Source organism: Pan troglodytes, chromosome 20 (genome assembly GCF_028858775.2).
Source record: "Pan troglodytes isolate AG18354 chromosome 20, NHGRI_mPanTro3-v2.0_pri, whole genome shotgun sequence".
Classification (NCBI taxonomy): Eukaryota; Metazoa; Chordata; class Mammalia; order Primates; family Hominidae; genus Pan; species Pan troglodytes.
The window spans coordinates 17,395,647-17,415,906 of NC_072418.2; the positions used below are offsets into that span (position 1 = coordinate 17,395,647).

At 47.2% G+C, this 20,260-nt stretch overlaps 1 protein-coding gene across 5 annotated transcripts in view; it reads left to right on the plus strand.

Moving 5' to 3' along the window:
- The window catches only part of ZNF333 (zinc finger protein 333), a 30,766-nt gene extending 13,109 nt beyond the window's left edge, over positions 1-17,657 (plus strand). For 4 of the 5 annotated variants that reach the window (XM_512445.7, XM_016946967.2, XM_063801295.1 and 1 more), the window contains 7 exons: positions 2,145-2,261; positions 3,776-3,863; positions 12,075-12,163; positions 12,801-12,927; positions 13,688-13,783; positions 14,350-14,426; positions 14,921-17,657. In XM_512445.7, coding sequence (XP_512445.3) covers positions 2,145-2,261; positions 3,776-3,863; positions 12,075-12,163; positions 12,801-12,927; positions 13,688-13,783; positions 14,350-14,426; positions 14,921-16,018 — 1,692 coding nt within the window. In that variant the 3' untranslated portion in view covers positions 16,019-17,657. Of the gene's footprint in view, positions 1-2,144; positions 2,262-3,775; positions 3,864-12,074; positions 12,164-12,800; positions 12,928-13,687; positions 13,784-14,349; positions 14,427-14,861 lie in introns of all 5 variants that reach the window. The other variant, XM_009434902.5, reaches the window with a different exon arrangement.
- The last annotated feature ends 2,603 nt before the right edge of the window (positions 17,658-20,260 follow it).

The following is a 20,260-nucleotide window of genomic DNA, read 5'->3' on the forward strand; positions in this document are numbered from 1 at the left end:
AAACCATCAGATCGTGGCCGGGCGTGGTGGCTCACACCTGTAATCCCAGCACTTTGGGAGGCCGAGGCGGGCGGATCATGAGGTCAGGAGATCGAGACCATCCTGGCTAACACGGTGAAACCCCATCTCTACTAAAAATACAAAAAATTAGCTGGGCGTGGTGGCGGGCGCCTGTAGTCCCAGCTACTTGGGAGGCTGAGGCAGGAGAATGGCGTGAACCCCAGGGGGCGGAGCTTGCAGTGAGCCGAGATCGCGCCACTGCACTCCAGCCTGGGCGACAGCAAGACTCCGTCTCAAAAAAAAAAAAAAACCCATCAGATCTCGGGAGAACTCACTCACTATTTCGAGAACAGCAGCATGGGGGTAACCGCCCCCATGATTCAATTACCTCCCACCGGGTCCCTCCCATGACATACGGGGATTATGGGAACTACAATTCAAGATGAGATTTGGGTGGGGACACAGCCAAACCATATCAGCCCGTACATATTTGTTCGACAAATAGGCAGAACGCCTAAAAACAGTTTCTTTAAGTTGAGTGACCTGTGTCAAAATGATTCTGATGGAAACATTTGTCTCAAAATGTACCCGTGGGATTTTGATTTATGACACAGAGAGGCCAATGTCATTGGAAAATTTTGATTACTTGTATTTCCTGGGAGGACAGGGCACACCATGCCACAAAGGTCCACACAGGGAAGCACCAAGGTCAGCCTGGAGGCAGAAAGGAGCGAGGGGATAGCCCAGGCCAGAGCCTTTCTTGGAGTTTCCACAGGGTAAACCACTCAGGATTTGTCAGTTTGAATAATTTTAGTGGACCTTGGGGGATAGGTGCTGTCCCTGGTTGATTTAGGGCAGGGGAAATATTGGCTGGGTGAGAGTGAGATAAGGAGCTGGTATGGCATGTGGGCTCTGGGTCACAGGGGATTTGGAGACGAAGTTGGCAGGCAGTTTGGCCCTGTGAATGATGGATGCCCTGTGGACAAGGACAGCATTCCTGTTCAGAACCAAGATCTCCCGACCTTGCTTTCTGTTTTGGTTTTTGGGTGACTTAAATAGCAGAAACTTATTTTCTCACCCTTATGGAGGCTGGAAGCCCAAGATCAAGGTGGCGGCAGGGCTGGGTTCTCCTGAGGACTCTCTCCTTGGCTTGCAGTTGGCCACCCTCCTGCTGCCTCTTCACACGGCCATCCCTCTGTGCCACACCTTTCTATAGTGAAATGTCTTATAGCCTCTTCAGGGGCTCTGTCCTAACCTCAGGTCTGTCTCTGTATCTGCAGTGTGTTCAAGCCTCGAGACCCTCGGTGGTAGCTGGTGCCTGCCGTAGGTGGGGAGTAGTTACTGGGTCTGAGGCTACCAGATGTCAGACCCGTGTACCCTGACTTTTTTTTTAAGACACAATCTCGCTCTGTCGTCCAGGCTGGAGTGCAGTGTTGTGATCTCAGCTCACTGCAACTTCTGCCTCCCAGGTTCAAGTGATTCTCATGCTTCAGCCTCCTAAGCAGCTGGGAGCTTAGATGTACACTACCACACTTGGCTAATTTTTGTATTTTTAGTAGAGATGGGTGTATTAGTCTGTGTTCACACTGCTGATAAAGACATACCCAAGACTGGGCAATTTACAAAAGAGAAAGGTTTAATTGGACTTACAGTTCCATGTGGCCAGGGAAGCCTCACAATCACGGCAGAAGGCAAGGAGGAACAAGTCACGTCTTACATGGATGGCAGCAAGTAAAGAGACCTTGTGTAGGAAAACTCCCCTTATAATAACCATCAGATCTCGTGAGACTTACTCATTATCACGAGAACAATCATGGGAAAGACCTGTCCCCATGAATCAGTTACCTCCCACTGGGTCCCTCCCACAACACGTGGGAATCCAAGATGAGATTTTGATGGGGACAGAGCCAAACCATATCAATGGGGCTTCGCCATGTTGGCCAGGCTGGTCTTGAACTCCTGGCCTCAAGCAATTCTTCCACCTCAGCCTCCCAAAGTGCTGGGATTATGGGCATGAGCCACTGCACCCATCCCCATTTGCCTTGACTTCTGGCAGCCCTAAGCCCCAAACCAAAGGTCTCTCGGGCTGAGAACAGCTGTGGTGCCACCTCTGTCCTGCTCAGCACCCTCTTGTCTTTTGCCAGGGGCCGGGGCTGTTCCTGAGGATGCAGCTGGTGCCCTCCATAGAAGAGAGGGAGACACCATTGATTCGAGAGGACCGGCCAGCTCTCCAGGAGCCGCCTTGGTCTCCGGGATGCACGGTAAGCCTGGGAGAGGTTCACTGTGATGGCACCAGGTGCAGTCAGGAAGGCCTGGGGTGTGGGTTGTCTGTAAATTGGGGGAGGGGAGGGAAAGGAGGGTGTTTGGGGCCTGTAGGAGGCCCAGGCTGTGGGCTTGGGGTGGTGGAGTCTGTTTCTGTGTTGAATATACTTGTCCCCAGGGTGATGGCGGGCTCCAGGGTGGGTCCTGGGGGAGGGTCTGGTTGTTGGACCGTGGGCCCTGCCTTTCCTGGTCCAGCCTTTTTTCTTCCTGTCCTTCCACCCCAGCCCCACCGCTTCCATAACCTCGAAACTGACAGTAACTGGCAGGTCCTATGACCTGAGGGCTGGGCAAGGGAGCGTCCAGGCTCAGGGAAGTGAGGACCTCTTGGCTCAGGGCCCTGCGTGTCCTTACCAAGGCAGAGAGAGAATGGGAGAGCGATGCCGTAAGGCAAGGGTCCCTAACCCCCAGGCCGTGGACCAGTACTAGCCCCCAGCTTGTTAGGAACCAGGCTGCAGAGCAGGAGGTGAGCGGCGAGCATCCATGCCTGAGCTCCGCCTCCTGTCGGATCAGCAGCAGCTGATCCTATTGTGAACTGCGCATGCGAGGGATCTAGGCTGCAGGCTCCTTATGAGAATCTAACTAATGCCTGATAATTGAGGTGGAACAGTTTCATGCTAAAACCATACCCCTACCCTGGTTTGTGGAAAAATTGTCTTCCATGAAACTGGTCCCTGGTGCCAAAAAGGTTGGTGACTGCTGCTGTAAGGCACGTCCTGAGCCCTGCATGAGGAGAAAAGGCCTTCTCCCACTCGTCCCTGCCCTGTTCCCTCCCCCGAGGGACCTGCTGCATGTACCCTCCAACCTCCCATCCACCACCAAGTCCTGCTAGCGTTATCTCCAAAATGTAACCCATCTCCAGCTGCCCCTCCTGTCCCTGCTGCTGCCATCCTGCCCAGAGGCACCGTTAGTTCTCCTGGACTCCAGTTCTGCTCCTGACAGGCACCTGGGCTCCACCCTGGACACAGAGGCCAGAGGGATCCCTTAGAAGTGAAAGTCAGGTCAGATGTGTTTCCTGAGCGAGCAGCTGCCAGCAGAGAAGAGACCACATCCTACTCCAAGGAGAGGTCTTCCTCCCAGAAAAACCCACTGACTGCCTGCTCCTCATTCACGCGGGTCCACCTCCAAACTCCATCTTCCCTCCACCCCTCAACCTCCTGGCCATCCACTCCCCACTTTTTTCCCAGCTTTTCCCTGACTTCTGGAGCCTCCTTGGAGGGTGCCACCTTCCCCAGCCCCTGCCTGGGTGCCCTCTCTCCAGGCCATTTTGGATCACAGTGATTAGCTTTGTATTTAAGGATTGGGTAAATCCTGACAAGGTAAATGGGTCTCTCTCTTTTTTTATTAATATGTTCCTCAAAGCAGGATCAAACATGCACGTTCATTTGGGGTGAGCAGGTGTGAGTGGCCCCCTCAGCTTCTTGACTCTAATCTGTGACCCTGTCACTCTGTCCAGGGACTGAAGGCCGCTGTGCAGATTCAGAGGGTGGTGATACCAGTGCCTACACTGGGCCACCGCAACCCATGGGTGGCCAGGGATTCTGGTGAGTGAGTGCTGCGTGGAACACGTGGCCAGAGGGCCCTGCTGTCCTTGTGTTCTGTCCAGGAACTTGTATCCTATCCTGCCTGCATTTCCTCTGACTGCAGGCACTGCTGTGGCACCATAGAGAGGATACAGAAGGCCTCTCTCATTATTTGTGTGTTTAAGGGAGAGGGCACTTCCAGTGACAGATCTTTAAGAAAGAGAGGGCTCACTCAACCACAGCAAAGGCCAGACCTCTCTTTGGGCAACATGAAATTCTTGACTACACGATAATGTTGATTTTGAAAAATTATGATTGAATTTACTAGAAATGGCCTGTGTTTTAACTGTGTTTTTATAAATGAGGTTCAGGCCAGTTGCAGTGGCTCATGCCGTTAATCCCAGTGCTTTGCAAGGCCTAGGCAGGAGGATTGCTTGAGGCCAGGAGTTCAAGACCAGCTTGGGTAACATGGTGAGACCCCTATTTCTAAAAAAAAAAAAAAAAAAAAAAAAAAAATTAGCCGTGCATGGTGCCTCTCAAGTCCCAGCTACTTAAGAGGCTGAGGCAGGAGGATCGCTTGAGCCCAGGAGGTCAGGGCTGATGTGAACTACAGTCGCTTTATTGCACTTTGCAGCCTGGGTGACAGAATGAGTCCCTGTCTCTAAAGAAATAGGTTCAAAGCCACTTCTGAGAAGTGGGGAAGAAATTAATTCTAGAAGACAAATAACATTTTAACTTTAACAGTAAGGTGTTTGTTTTCTTCCAGTTGGCCTTCTAGGAAGAATAATAAACTTTGTTTCTTAAAAGTGCCATCCACTCTGTGTCTGGAATCTCTGTTTTCTTCTTGACAGGGAACAATTCTTAGATCTAAGTCTTGTGTTGCTCTTCAGTATATTTTTGCTAAGTCTTGTGGGCCAGGCTCTATTTTGTTACTTCTTCTTTTTTTTTTTTTAAATTGAGACAGCATCTCACTCTGTCACCCGGGCTGGAGTGCAGTGGCACGATCTTGGCTCACTGCAACCTCCACCTCCCGGGTTCAAGCGATTTTCCTGCCTCAGCCTCCCGAGTAGCTGGGATTACAGGGGTGCGCTACCATGCCCAGCTAATTTTTGTATTTTTAGTAAAGATGGGGTTTCACCATGTTGGCCAAGCTGGTCTCGAACTCTTGACTTCAGGTGATCCGCCCACCTCGGCCTCCCAAAGTGCTGGGACCACAGGTGTGAGCCACTGTGCCTGACCTATTTTGTTACTTCTTGAAGCTGGTAACACCACCACTGTCATCCGGTGGTGAGATGGGGACCAGGAAACAGTCACAAAGAAAACACTGACCCCTCCTCCATGGAGCTCACGGTCAGCTGGGTGGTCAGAGTTAGAAATGAATAACAGAGTCCAGTGGAAGTGTGTTATACAAGGACTTCATCTCAGGGGACAGGGGAGAGTTCTGGGAAAGGATGGATATTTAAGCTTAGGCCAGGGTTTCTCAACTGCAGCACTGCTGATAATGGGCCTGTTCACTCTCAGCTGTGGGCTGTCCTGTGCATTATAGGATGCTGAGCAGCATCCCTGGCCTTGATAGATGCTACGAGCACTTTTCCTCTATGAGTTTGCTAGGGCTGCCATATCAAAGTTCCACCAGCTAGGTGGATTAAACAGCAAAAATACATTGTCTCACTGTTCTGGAGGCCGCAAGCTCGAGAGCAAGGTGTTGGCAGTGTTGGTTCCTTTTGAAGCCTCTCCTTGGTGTGTAGATGGCCATCTTCTCTCTATATCTTCACATCATCTTCCCTCTGTACATGTCTGTGTCCAAATGTCGTCTTCTTGTGATAGGGTTTGGATTTGTGTCCCTGCCTAAATCTCATGTCCAATTGTAATCTCCAGTGTTGGAGGAAGGGCTTGGTGGGAGGTGACTGGATCATGGGGGTGGACTTCCCCCTTGCTGTTCTCTTGATAGTGAGTGAGTTCTCACGAGATCTGCTTGTTTAAAAGTGTGTAGCACCTCCCCCTTCACTCTCTTCCTCCTGCTCCAGCCATGTAGCACGTGCCTGCTTCCCCTTTGCCTTCCGCCATGATTGTAAGTTTCCCGAGTCCTCCCCAGCCATGCATCCTGTACAACCTGTGGAACCAGGAGCCAATTTAACCTCTTTTCTTTATAAATTCCCCAGTCTCAGGTAGTTCTTTATAGCAGTGCAAAGCAGACTAATACATCTTGTGAGTACACCAGTCATATTGGGCTAGGGCCCGCCCTACTGACATCATTTTAATTTAATTACCTCTAAAGACTCTATGTTCAAATATGGTTACCAGGGGTTAAGACTTCAAGATACGAATTTTTGGGGTAATACAATTCAGCTCATAACAGCCACATACCCCCTAGTCATGAAAAGCTAAAATGTCTCTAGATGCTGCAGACTGAATTGTGCTCCCCTTCTCCAAGTTCAGGTTGAAGCCCTAATGTCTCCCCCGAAGGTGCCATTGGAAATGGGACCTCTAAGGAGGTGATAAAGGTTAAATAAGGTCAAAAGGGTGAAGCCCTGACCAACAGAACTCATGCCCTTACAAGAAGAGGAAGAGACATCAGAGCTCTCTCGCCCATGTGAGGACACAGCCAGAAGGCAGCCATCTGCAAGCCAGGAAGGGAGCCCTCACCAGGAACCAACCATGCTGGCATCCTGATCTCAAACTTCCAGCATCCAGAACTGTTAGCAGCAAATTTCTGTTAAGTCACCTAGCGCATGGTATTTTGGAATGATAGCTCGACAGCTCAACACCAGACATTGCCAAATGTCCCCTGGGGGTCAAACCCTGACCTAGACCATGATAAATACTATAACATTTAGCTTGGTCAGCTGTTGGGCTGTTAGGAGGTTCAGAGAGAGGATATCAGGCTTAGGAACAACATTGATAAAATTCCCCACGGAGCAGAGAACTGGTTGCATCCAGGGCCCATGGAAGATGGTGTGAAGGCAGCCGGGAGAAGTGGAGAGAGAGTGGTGTGAGCTGACTGAAGAAGAAGCAGGTTCCAGATTGTTCAGGGCTTGGAAGTGCAGGAAAAGAAACTTGGCCCATGTTCTAAGCCCGCTGGGAGCCAGTGACGTGTTTAGGTGAGTGGTGCAATGCCCCTGTGGTTTTAACAGAACCGCACCCCCCAGCACCTGTGAGGAGCGTGGGCTCAGGGAGGAAAGCAGTGGTAGGTGGAGGCCATTAGGAGTGGAATGGTGCTGGTCTAGACTTGGGGGTTGAGTGTGGAGGAGGTGTGCTGGGTTCCCCCAAGACCACCCCAGGCTTGATGATCCACTAGGAGGACTCACAGGAGATGTGGTACTCGTGGCTGTGATTTATTACCAGAAGTGGATATGAAGCAGAATCAGCAAAGGGGGTGCCAGGTGTGGTGGCTCATGCCTGTAATCCCAGCACTTTGGGAGGCCAAGGTGGGTAGATCACTTGAGGCCGGGAGTTCGAGACCAGCCTGGCCAACATGGCGAAACCCTGTCTCTACTAAAAATGTAAAAATTAGCCGAGCATGGTGGTGTGTCTGTAATCCCAGCTACTTGGGAGGTTGAGGCAGGAGAATTGCTTGAACCTGGAAGGCGGAGGTTGCAGTGAGCCAAGATTGCGCCACTGCACTCCAGCCTGGGCGACAGAGTGAGATTTCCTTCTTAAAAAATAAAAAAATAAATAAAAGTAAATAAAAGAAGTGTATCTGACTCATGGTTCTGTGGGCTGTACAAGAAGCATGGCACCAACATCTGCTCCTGGCGAGGGCCTCAGGCTGCTTCCACTTAGGTCAGAAGGGGAAGGGAAGCCAGTGTGCGGAGATCACATGGTGAGGGAGGAAGCAGGAGCGGGGGCAGTGGGGGAGGGAAGGGAAGGGAAGGGGGAAAGGTGCCAGGCTCTTTTTAACAACCAGCTTCCTTGGAAAGTAGTAGAAGAGTACTCCTTCTCTCTGAGGGACAGCGTTAATCAATTCTTGAGGGATCTGCCCCCAAGTCCTGCCTCCGACCCTGGGGATTAACGTTTTGGTGTGAGTTTTGGAGGAAACAGTCCCTAAATTCCAGACTTTCAGAAGGAAAGCAGGTGTTCAACATAAACCGCATGGTTTGTACAAGCAGTTTAAGTGGAGCGAGTTTCTCTTATCAGTTAGGGGGGCGGGAACCTTCCTGAAATCCCAGTTCCCAGACTCCACCCAAGGGCCAACCTTGCAAACACATCTCGTTAAGGAGCCCATCCAGGCCTCCTGGGTTAACGCCTTTCTGCACAGTAGGGAAGTGAGGAATGATTTAAAACACATAGAGGCCAGCACTTTGGGAGGCTGAGGTGGGAGGACTTCTTGAGGCCAGGAGTTGGAGACCAGCCTGGGCAACATAGCGAGACCCCATCTCTACAAAATAAGAAAATTAGCCAGGCATGGTTGTGTGCACCTGTGGTCTCGCTACTCAGGAGGCTGAGGAGGGAGAATCACTTGAGCCCAGGAATTGAAGGCTGCAGTGAGCTAGTCCAGCCTGGGTGAGAGAGCAAGACCCTGTCTCAAAAAAATTATAGTAATAATGCATATAAAACATTTATATTGAGGAGGTTGAGTTGATTTGGTGGTTGTGTATTCATTTACCAATGACATGGAGCATTTTTGTGCCAAGTAAGGTATCGGGGACAGGATGGTGAAAGGCACCCAGGCTTATTCTTACAAAGCTTCCGATCCAGTGAGGATGACAGAAAAGAAACACTCATGGCAGCAATACATAGCTGGTTACAGATGGGTAAGGGCTGCGAAGAAAGGGAAGGGGTCCTATCAGAGAAAAGGAGAGAAGGGGCTCTTTCTACAGGGGAGGAGACCTCAGGATGGGGCACTCTGAGGGCAACATTTCAGTGGATCCAAAAAGAAAAGGCTCTATGTAGGTGTTGGCTGTAGCGGGAATGGGTGGGAGAGGGGCTTGGGGGTGAGTACCGCCATGTAGAGACGTCATCACTACTTATTCTGATTAGTTGCTGGGATCTGTGGAGTGTCAGAGAGGGGTGAGATTTCTGATCAAAGACAGGGACAGCACTTCCTGAGATCGAGGACATGGTTAGGGAGAGCAGGCTTTGGGAGGATGGTGATGAGTGTTTTTTTTTTTAAGACATAGTCTTGCTCCGTTGCCCAGGCTGGAGTGCAGTGGTGCAATCTTGGCTCACTGCAAACTCCGTCTCCTAGGTTCACGTGATTCTTGTGCCTCAGCCTCCCGAGTGGCTGGGACTACAGTGTGCCACCACGCCCAGCTAATTTTTGTATTTTTAGTAGAGACGGGGTTTCATCATGTTGTCCAGGCTGGTCTCAAACTCCTGACCTCAAATGATAACGCTGGCCTCTGCCTCCCAAAGTGCTGGGATTACAGGTGTGAGCCACTGTGCCTGGCCTAGTGTTTTTTGTAACAGAAATTTCTCTTTCACAATTTAGGATACCAAAAGTCCGAAATTAAGGTGTCAACAGGGCCGTGCTCCCTCTGATGGCTCGGGGGGAGGATCCTGCCACCTGCTTTCTAACAGTGGCCTGCAGCCCTTGGTGCTCCTTGGCTTGTGGATGCAGCCCTCCTGTCTCTGCTTATGTTGCCTCATGGCCGTGTCACCTCTGTGTATCTGTCTCTGTCTCTTCTGTTAGGAGAACCATCATATTGGATTAAGGGCCTACCCTATTCTCGTGTTGTCTCAACTCCTTACATCTGCAACAATCCTATTTCCAAATAAGGTCACATTTTGAAGTACTGGGGGTTAGGACTTCTCTTTTTTGGGGGGTTCACAGTTCAAACCATAGCAGTCTATTCTCTAGTCCCCCCAAATTCATGTCCTTTCCACATGCAAAATACACTCACGTGGTCCCAAAGTTTTAATCCATTCCAGCGTCAACTCTAAGTGCAAAATCTCATCTAAGCACCATCAACTCAAAGTTTCATCTCATCTGATGAGAATCCCACAACTCTTCATGTCAGTCATCTACAGCAGGTATGAGGGAGACTCAGAGTGTGGTCCATTGTGGGGCAAAATTCCTCTCCATCTGCGAACCTGTGAGAAATCAGAAAGCAAGTGATCTGCTTCCAAAATACGGTGATGGGGCAAGCAAAGGATAGACATTCCCATTTCAAAAGGAGAAAAAGGGGTCATGGGTCCTGAGCAGGTTTAAAACCCATCAGGGCAAATGCTATGAGGTTTCCAGGCCTGGAACAAATCCTCTATGGTTGGAAGCTCTGACCTCTGGACCTCATTTTGGGTACCTTCTATTCCTGTTCCCTTAGATGGGCAGGAAGATTTGAGCCAATGGTTGGATACATGGTCTGGTGTTCAGATGTGAGAGTCAGCCTGGAGATTTGGGCTTCATCATGAAGATTTGGGAATTGACACCCAGAGAATGGGTGAGGTTGCACACCAAGGCAGAGAGAATTGAGGGAGACACGAAGAGGAGGGCCTGCAACCTGTGGACGCCAGCAACATGTTGGAGAAGAAGCTCTTACAGGAAAAAGAGGAGGCTGGGGTTGTGATCACTGATCACAGGCTGGGTGGGCTACAAGAAGGAGGGATTGGCTAGGTGTAGTGGCTTGCAGCTATAATCCTGGCTACTCAGGGGTCTGAGGTGGGAGGATCGCTTGAAGCTAGGAATTCAAGGCTAGCCTGGGCAACATAGTGAGACCCCCATCTCTAAAAAAATAAAAAAAAATTAACAGAGTGTGGTGGCGCACACATGTAGTCTCAGCTGCTTGGGAGGCTGAAGTGGGAGGATCACTTGGGCCCAGGAGTTTGAGGCTGCAGTGAGCTGTGATTGTGCCACTGCACTCCAGCCTGGGTGACAGAGCAAGACTCTGGCTCAAAACAACAACAACAAACCCAGGAGAGATTGGATGATGAGCACACATCAGTGGGATTTCTCAGCACGGATGGAGGTCACTGGTGATTCCAGGGTGGTGCCAGCTCTTGGAATGGTGGAGATGGGAAGCAAGTGGGAGGGGAGGAAGTGGGCACAGAGGGTAGATAGCCCACAATAGGGAATGAAGAGATAGAGGTAGCCCAAGGGAAAAGTGGGGTGTTATGGCTTGAATTGTGCCCCTCCAAAAAGACATGCTGAAGTCCTAACCCTGTGAATGTGGCCTTATTGGAAATAGGGTCTTTGCAGCTGTAACCAAGTTAGGAGGTCACAAGGTTGGGCCCCAATCCAACATGACTGTGTCCTTATGAGAAGAGGAAGACGCCACGTGAAGACAGACACGCAGGGAGGGGACCGTGCGACGGTGGAGACAGACATTGGAGTGATGCATCCACAAGCCAAGGAGCCCCAAGTGTCGATGGCCGCCACCAGAAGCCAGGGAGGGGCAAGGAAGACTCTTCTCAGAGCGTCAGAGGAGGCGTGGCCCTGCTGAGCTTAATTTTGGACTCCTCGTCTCTAAAACTGCGAGAGGATACATTTGTGTGGTTTTAAGCCACTCAGTTTGTGATACTTTGTTACGGCAGCTGCAGAAAACACATGTTGGGTCAGGGATTGGGTGTGGGTCAGGTTTAAAAAAAGTGAGGGGAAAGGTCCCATCGGGAGGGAGAGGTGAGGATGCAGGGGACGAGGGATGATCTGGGAGTTGCTTGCTTGTCTGTCATAGGCCAGAAGGAGGATGCCTGGTGCAGAGCGAGGAGTGGTGTTGATTTGAAGGCAGGTGGGAAGGAAGTTTCTTTTTAAGGCAGACTTGCAGGTTGGTTGTGGTTTATCTGCCCTTGATTTGTGGTAAGTCCTGGAGCACCACTAGCCCTGCAGTGTAGGGGGGCAGAGGAAGGGGCCAGGCAGCCGAGGAGGAAAAGCTGTCCCAAAGCTGAGTCGGGACAGTGGTGGGGGCTGCAGGAGCTTTGGAGTCTCCTGGTGAATTATGGAGTCTATGGCTCTTGGGATATGGAATGAAGGCGTGCGTGTGTGTGTGTGTGTGTGTGCACGTCTATATGTCTCTGTGTGCTGGTCTGTGTGTATATGTTATATATATGAACAGGTGCATGTGGTATGTAACTGTGTTTGTGTGTATATGTGTACATGTCTGTGTACGTGTGTGCATGTGATTGCAGGCATGCGTGTGCAAGAGCTTGCAGATATGTGTCTGCATGTGTGTGTCCCTGTGTGTGCATGTGTGTGTGTACACATGTGATCACTCACAGCCAGGGTGGGCAGCCTTGGGGCCTGTGAGTGTGCCCAGTAGGCCAGGCACCAACCCTCATGCCTCTTCCCTTCTCCCCTAGCTGTGCCTGCACGTGACCCTGCCTGGCTTCAGGAGGACAAAGTGGAGGAAGAAGCTATGGCTCCTGGGCTGCCAACCGCCTGTTCACAGGTAGGTAAGAACTTCTTGTTCTAAAAGAACACTGCTGTGCCCAAAGGCTGGACTTGCCTTCTTCCTGTGACCTGTCTGGATCATCTCATGGGGTTGGACTCCATGCTTTCAGGGACTGGGCCTCTTGCAGTGGGTGTCAGCAAGGGAGCGTGGGCCATGATCCCACCACCTCATTCAGACCCTCCCCAGGCTGCTGAGCACCAGGAGGGAAAACAAAGCAAGGATGTCAGCCGTCCTCATTTTGTGGTCTTCATGGTCTCACTGAACAAAGAGTTGAGTCATTTTCCAGATAGTTCCCTCTTGCCTGTACCATGCTCAGGTCTGCTAGACCCTGGAGCTAGAAGGGGGACAAATCTGCAAGAGCTTCCTGGCTCCTTGTCAATAGATAAGTCCTGTCCAGAGGTCGAGGACTTGCAACATTAGTTATTGCCTCTTGCTGTTCTTAAGGAGTGGAGAGTAGAGAGAGGAGTTCTAGTTCAGAGTCCTGAGCTAAGGGCCAGATTCTGCGGGATCTCAGAACCCTGTCTGAAAGTCCTCTGCCTGGGGTTTCCCTTCCCCAGGCCTGCCAGCCTCCAGCATCCTCTGGCGTACTGGTGGGGGTGGTCCCTGGCTGAGCCGGGATGGATGTGTGTTTTAGGAACCAGTCACCTTTGCAGATGTGGCTGTGGTGTTCACCCCAGAAGAATGGGTGTTTCTGGACTCTACTCAGAGGAGCCTGTATAGAGATGTGATGCTGGAGAACTACAGGAACCTGGCCTCTGTGGGTAAGGCAGCTTCATCTTTTCTTTCCTTTTTTTTTTTTTTTTTGAGACAGAGTCTTGCTCTGTTGCCTAGGCTGGAGTGTGATGGCGTGACCTTGGCTCACTGCAACCTCCGCTTCCTGGGCTCAGGTGATCCTCCCACCCCAGCCTCCCGAGTAGCTGGGACCACAGGGTGCATCATCACACCTGGCTAATTTTTGTATTTTTTTGTAGAGATGGAGTTTTGCCATGTTTCCCAGACTGGTCTTGAACTTCTGGGCTCAAGTGATCCACCTGCCTCAGCCCCACAATGTGCTGGGATTGCAGACATGAGCCACTGTGCCTGGCCAAGGCTTTGCCTTTTCATCACATTTATGTACCAACCATAAGCTCTAGAAATTGTGCAAGTCTGGGAAACCTAGAGGTGAAAAAACAGATAATTCCCACCTTCATGAGCTTCCAGTCTACTTACTGGCCTTTCTATGGAATGAAGATCTTTTTACTGCCCTGTCTTTCTGTGACTAAAAGCTTTTGGGCTTCTCAAATGTATTCCTTAGCTAGGCCCTTGGTTTTGTAGACCGGAGAGCCTCAGTGTCCTCTGAGACCTAGTGAGGGAACTTGTATTTAGTTGCTCAGTGGAAGAGTTTGGCTGTGGCCATCAGAATTTAGGCACATGCATTTTGCCACTCCCATCTCTAGAGCCCCTAAAGACTTGAGAATATCGGCCCTGGTGTCAGGGCATGGCACAGTCCTTGCACAACATGTGTGTTTTTCTCATGAGCAGCTGATCAACTGTGCAAACCCAATGCGTTGTCTTATTTGGAAGAAAGAGGAGAGCAGTGGACCACTGACAGGGGCGTCCTCTCAGACACCTGTGCAGGTGAGCCCAGGCAGATCAGGTGAGCATCAGCTCTGGTCAGTAAGGGGAGTGTCCAGTTTGGAAACTGTCTATCAGGGCAACCTATTCATACCTTTGACTGAGAAGCCTGTTTGGTTGAGCTCCCTTATTAAATGCCACCTTCTTTCCTTTTTCCCTTTCCTTTTTAATCTCTAAAACTTTGCATTCATCTCCTAGAAAGATCTGTCCTACTTTCTCTTCATATTTAATATTTCCATGTGTATATTTTATCCATTTCCTCCCCACTGTACATTCTTGCTAATATTTTTCCTCAACATTAGTCACAATCTTCGTAGAATCCTTTTTTGGTAAGTTACCTACTATTTCCTTCCCATGTTCCTCTGATTACATAACTTCTCATCTAGCCACACACCTTAAAATTTTCCTTAACTTTTAGATGCATTCCTTCTCATTGCAATTTCTTCCCATACATAGGACCAGTATTTGGAAAAAAAAGTCCACATGTGCCTTGCCTACTTTTGAGGTGACCTTGATCCCACAGTTTCTTTCTCTGTGTGCTTAACTTTTTCTTCCCTAATTCATTTCAGAACCTCAATGTCAACCCCAAGAGGCAATTCCTAGCCAAGATACTTTTACAGAGATCCTGTCCATTGATGTGAAAGGGGTAAGGCTCACCAGGGATTATTCATGGTTCTCTATAGTAGGATGAGTCTGGGGTTAACCGTAAGTTAGAAAAGCAGCCCAAGAGCCAAGAGCGATTCGAGGCAAGAAGTGTTTACCCAGAAGGAAGCAGTTTCTTGGGAGAGAGTCCGTGAATGTCACGAATTGGTGGAAAACTAAATGTAGATCATGTTCGTACAAGTAAGCATTTTCACAGATATGACACATACAAAGTGTTTAAGACTTAATTTAGCCTTACACAAATTGGAAAAATTCTGCATCTAAGAAGCCGCATGAAAATAATGAAAAGATAGCTCTTTGCAACAGAGTATCCACCCTATTCCACTTGAAGGAACTCTGGATAGAAATGGTATGGACTCCATAAATGGTAAAAGTATCAGATATAGAACTGTCTTTTTCTTACATTCATTTCACATAGGGGAGAATATCTGTGAATCTAATAAGGCCTTTGGTCTTCACATTTTCCTTCATCGACAGGAGCAACCTCAGCCTGGAGAAAAACTCTATAAATATAATGAACTTGAGAAACCTTTTAACAGCATCGAACCACTTTTCCAGTACCAGAGAATTCATGCTGGAGAGGCGTCCTATGAATGTCAAGAGATTAGAAATTCCTTCTTCCAGAGTGCCCACCTAATTGTGCCCGAGAAAATCCGTAGTGGGGATAAATCCTATGCATGTAACAAATGTGAAAAATCCTTCAGATACAGCTCTGACCTTATCAGGCACGAGAAGACTCATACTGCAGAGAAGTGCTTTGACTGTCAAGAATGTGGGCAAGCCTTCAAATATTCCTCAAATCTCCGGCGACACATGAGAACCCATACCGGAGAGAAGCCATTTGAATGTAGTCAGTGTGGGAAAACCTTCACGAGGAACTTTAACCTGATTTTGCACCAGAGAAACCACACAGGAGAGAAGCCCTATGAGTGTAAAGATTGTGGGAAAGCCTTCAATCAGCCATCATCCCTCAGGAGCCACGTGAGAACTCACACTGGAGAGAAGCCCTTTGAATGCAGCCAGTGTGGGAAGGCCTTCAGGGAACACTCTTCACTGAAGACACATCTGCGAACCCATACCAGAGAGAAACCATATGAATGCAACCAGTGTGGCAAGCCCTTCCGGACGAGCACTCATCTGAATGTGCACAAGAGGATACACACAGGGGAGAAACTGTATGAGTGCGGGACTTGTGGTCAGGTCTTGAGTCGTCTTTCAACCCTGAAGAGTCACATGCGAACTCACACTGGAGAGAAGCCCTATGTGTGCCAGGAATGTGGGCGAGCCTTCAGTGAGCCCTCATCCCTCAGGAAACATGCAAGGACTCACAGTGGCAAGAAGCCCTATGCATGCCAGGAATGCGGGCGAGCCTTTGGTCAGTCTTCACATCTTATTGTACATGTGAGAACACACAGTGCTGGGAGACCCTATCAATGTAATCAGTGTGAGAAAGCCTTCAGGCACAGCTCCTCACTCACTGTACACAAAAGAACCCATGTGGGAAGAGAGAACATTAGGAATGGCAGCCTGCCTTTATCCATGTCTCATCCATACTGTGGGCCCCTTGCTAATTAACTTCCATTTTGTAAAAATATAAACACATGGGGCTATGACTTTCCCTCGTAATACTCCTTTAGCTGCATCCTGTGTTTCAATGTATAATATTTTCATTTTGGTTTAATTGTAAGTATTGTCTTAACCTCCATTATCGTTTATTCTTTGACCCATCTATTATTTGGAATTAGATTTTTCAAAACTAATATGTGGATATATTTTCATAGAGGTATAATGACTTATAGTGAAATGCATACATCTGAAGTGTACAGTTGGATGAGTTTGACAGACGCATACATGCATGTAACCACCACCCCATTCCAGATATAGAATGTTTCTATCTCTCTGGAAGGTTCCTGCATGTTATATGGCTATTTCTTAGTTGCCTTTTTGTTGTTGGTTTCTAATTTAATTACATGGTGAGAAGAGTATGTGGCCTCTTTGTTACTGAGTCATAGGTATTTGCTGAGATTTGCTATTAGGTCTGGTGTGGCTTATTCTTCTAGCTGCCAACCCAAATTGCCCCTTCCTCCTTAGAAAAGAACCTGGGTTTTCTGTTCAGATTGGCAGTATGCACTATTAAAAAGCTTCCATCTCCCGGCTGGGCACGGTGGCTCATGCCTCTAATCCCAGCACTTTGGGAGGCTGAGGCTGGGGGATCACCTGAGGTCAGGAGTTCGAGATCAGCCTGGCCAACATGGTGAAATCCCCTCTCTACTAAAAATACAAAAATTAGCCAGGTTTGGTGGCATGCACCTGTAATCCCAGCTACTTGGGAGGCTGAGGCAGGAGAATTGTTTGAACCCAGGAGGCAGAGGTTGCAGTGAGCTGAGATTGCGCCACTGCACTCCAGCCTGGGCAACAGAGTGAAACTCTGTCTCAAAAATAATAATAATAATAAAAAGCTTCCATCTCCCAGCCCTTCTTGCAAGCAAGGGCAGGCCATTTCCTCCGGTCCTGGCTAGTATGAATATGAGAAGTCACTGGATGTGACTCTGGGGAAGATGTTGTGTTCAGGGATGGTTTCATGTAGCCACATCTCTCCACTTCTTGCCTTTTGGACAAGTAGACATGATTTCTAGAGCTAGAGGAGCCCTCCTGTGACCATAAGGGTAAAAGCCGCAAGCTAAGAAGAGGGTGGCCGGAAGTCATAACCATCTTGCTTCTGTAATCTAAAAAATATTTAGGATAGATTTAATAGAATTGGCATATTTATGTGATTGCAGCAGCCCTGGACTATTTATTTCTGGATGTCCCATACATGAAAAATATGCACTTCTTACTGGTACAATTTTCTTTTGTTTGTTTTTGTTTTTGGTGGGAGGTTTATTTCACCTGAATATAATTCCTAACTGATGCACTTAGTATATGTCAATTTTTATAAATGCTTCATGGATGGTTGAAATCAATGTATTGTATTCTACAAATGTCTGCTAGATCAAGCAAATGTGTTTAAAAACCATCTACACATTTATAAATGTTGATCTGTGATCTAGCATTTATTGAGAGAGGTATGTTAAACTCTCCCACCATGATTATGTATTGCTGAAAAATCTTTGTCATTCTGTCAGTTTTTAAATTTATGTATATACACACATATATATGTTTTGAAGCAATGAAATTAAATATAGATACTGACATTTTTTACATTTCCAACAAATTGTTACTTTTATTCTTATAAAGTGATCATCCTTTTCCCTATTACTGAACATTCAACCATTCATTGTAATGATAGTAAATACTTATTTAGAGTTTACTATTAATAGATAGTAGCCACTACCTGAAGCTTTGCATCTTTTAATTTAGTCCTCACACTGACACTTTGAGGTATGTACTGTTATCCCCAATTCCCAGATGAGGAAGCTGAGGCCCAGCAAGTTAAGGTGGGCTATCAAAGTCATCTGGGTGGCATGTGACAGGCCTGACTCTCTCTACAGTGGCAGACCCAGGGGACTAGTCTCCATTTTTAGTTGTTCTTTTTTTTTTTTTTTTTGGTTTTAAAGTTCTCCTAGGTATAACTTACATAAACGTTAATAAATCTTAGGGTACACCTTGGTGAATTTTGTATATGTCTATACCCACCACAGTCTCCATCAAAATATTTTATCATCCCAGAAATTTCCCTTGGGCCCCACCTCATCCTCAAAGGTTATCACTATTCTGACGTCTATCACCATAGATTTGTTTTTCCTGTTCATGTAAATGGAACCATAAACAGCCCTCTTGTGTCTGTTTTCTTCACTTAATATAGTGTTATTGAGATTTATCTATGTTGTATTATCAGTAGTTTATGCTTTTTAATTGCTGTGTAATAGTCCATAGTCTGAATATACCACAATTTAAAAATTCTATTCTGTTTACAAACATTTGAGTTCTGTCCTCCAGGTTCATCCATGTTATCACAAATGACAGAATTTCCTTCCTCATCAAGGCTGAATAGTATTCCATTGTGTAGATATACCACATTTTCTTTATCCATTCATCCACCGATGGACAGTTAGGTTGATTCCATATCTTGGCTATTGTGAATAATCCTGCAGGTTTTATTGTTATGAATAAAGCTGCTGTGAATGTTCTTGTTAAGTCATAGTGTGGACATAGGTATTCATTTCTCTTGAGTATAAATGTAGGAATGGAATTACTGGATTTTGGAGGAGACCTATCTTTAGCTTTAGTAGATCTTGCCGGACAGTTTTTCAATGTGGTTGAAACCATTTACACCTCAATTTGTACATCAATGAATGAAAGTTTCATTGCTTCACATCCTTGGCAACATGTGGTACTGTCACGCAAATTAATTTGAGCAACATTAGTGGGTATGCAGCAGTTTCTTAGGTTTAATTTGCATATTCTTGATAAGTAATGATGCGGTGGTAGACGGTTGCCACAATGACTTCTTCTATCCCTCTATGTATATGTCTTTTCCATGTGACTTTGCAGCTCCTCCTATCAAGAGGTGGAGTTTATTTCTCCAAACCTTGAAGACGAGCTTGGTCATGTGACTTTCTTTGGCCAATGGAATGTTGACAAACATGACAGAAGCAGAGGCTGGAAGAACACACGTTGGGCTTTTCCTTCTTAGTTGTGACCATTTGTATGTCATCTGTGGAAAAATGTCTAAGTCCTTTGACCATTTTTAAATTAGTTTTTTGTTGTTGTTGAGTTGTGGAAGTTCTTTATATATTCTGAATATTAACCCCTTATCAGATATATGATTTGCAAATATTTTCTCCCATTCTAGGGGTTACCTTTTTACTTTATTAATTGTATCCTTTGATATGCAGAAGTCTAAGATTTTGGTGTAGTCCAACTTATAGATTTTTTTGTTTTCTTTAGATGTCATATCCAAAAAATCATTGCAAATCTAATGTCGTGAGGCTTACCCCCTATGTTTTCTTCTAAGAGTCTTATTGTTTCAGCTCTTGCATTTAGGTCTTTGATGTATTATGAGTTAATTTTTGTTTGTTTGTTTGTTCGTTTTTGTTTTTTTGAGACGGAGTCTTGCTGTGTTGCCCAGGCTGGAGTGCAATGGCGCAATCTTGGCTTACCGCAACCTCCGCCTCCCTGGTTCAAGTGATTCTCCTGCCTCAGCCTCCTGAGTAGCTGGGACTACAGGCGCATGCCACCATGCCTGGCTAATTTTTTTGTATTTTTAGTAGAGATGGTGTTTCACCATGTTAGCCAGGATGGTCTTGATCTCCTGACCTTGTGATCTGCCTGCCTTAGCCTCCCAAAGTGCTGGGATTACAGGTGTGAGCCACCATGCCCAGCCAAGTTAATTTTTATATATGGAGTAAGAAAAGAGTCCAACTTCATTCTTTTGCATGTGCATATCCAGTTTTCCCAGCACCATTTGTTGAAGACTGTCCTTTCCCCATTGAATGGTCTTGGCACCCTTGTCAAAATTCATTTGACTATAAATGTGAGGTTTTATTTCTGGGCTCCCTCCTCGATTCCATTGGTCTATATGTCTTATCTTTATGCCATTACCGTATTGTGTTGATTACTGTAGTTTTACAACAAATTTTGAAATAAGTGTGGTGTGAGACCTCCAACTCTGTTCTTTTTCAAGATGGTTTTGACTTCTTGGTTTGGTATTCTTGAGATTTCATATGAGTTTTAGGATGGATATTTTTCTGTTTCTGCAAAAATATTAAGTCATTCAGCCCATGAACATAGTATGTCTATTTGTGTCTCTTTTAAGTTCTTTCAGCAATGCTTTTTAGCTTTCAGTGTACAGGTTCTTCATCTCATTGGTTAAGT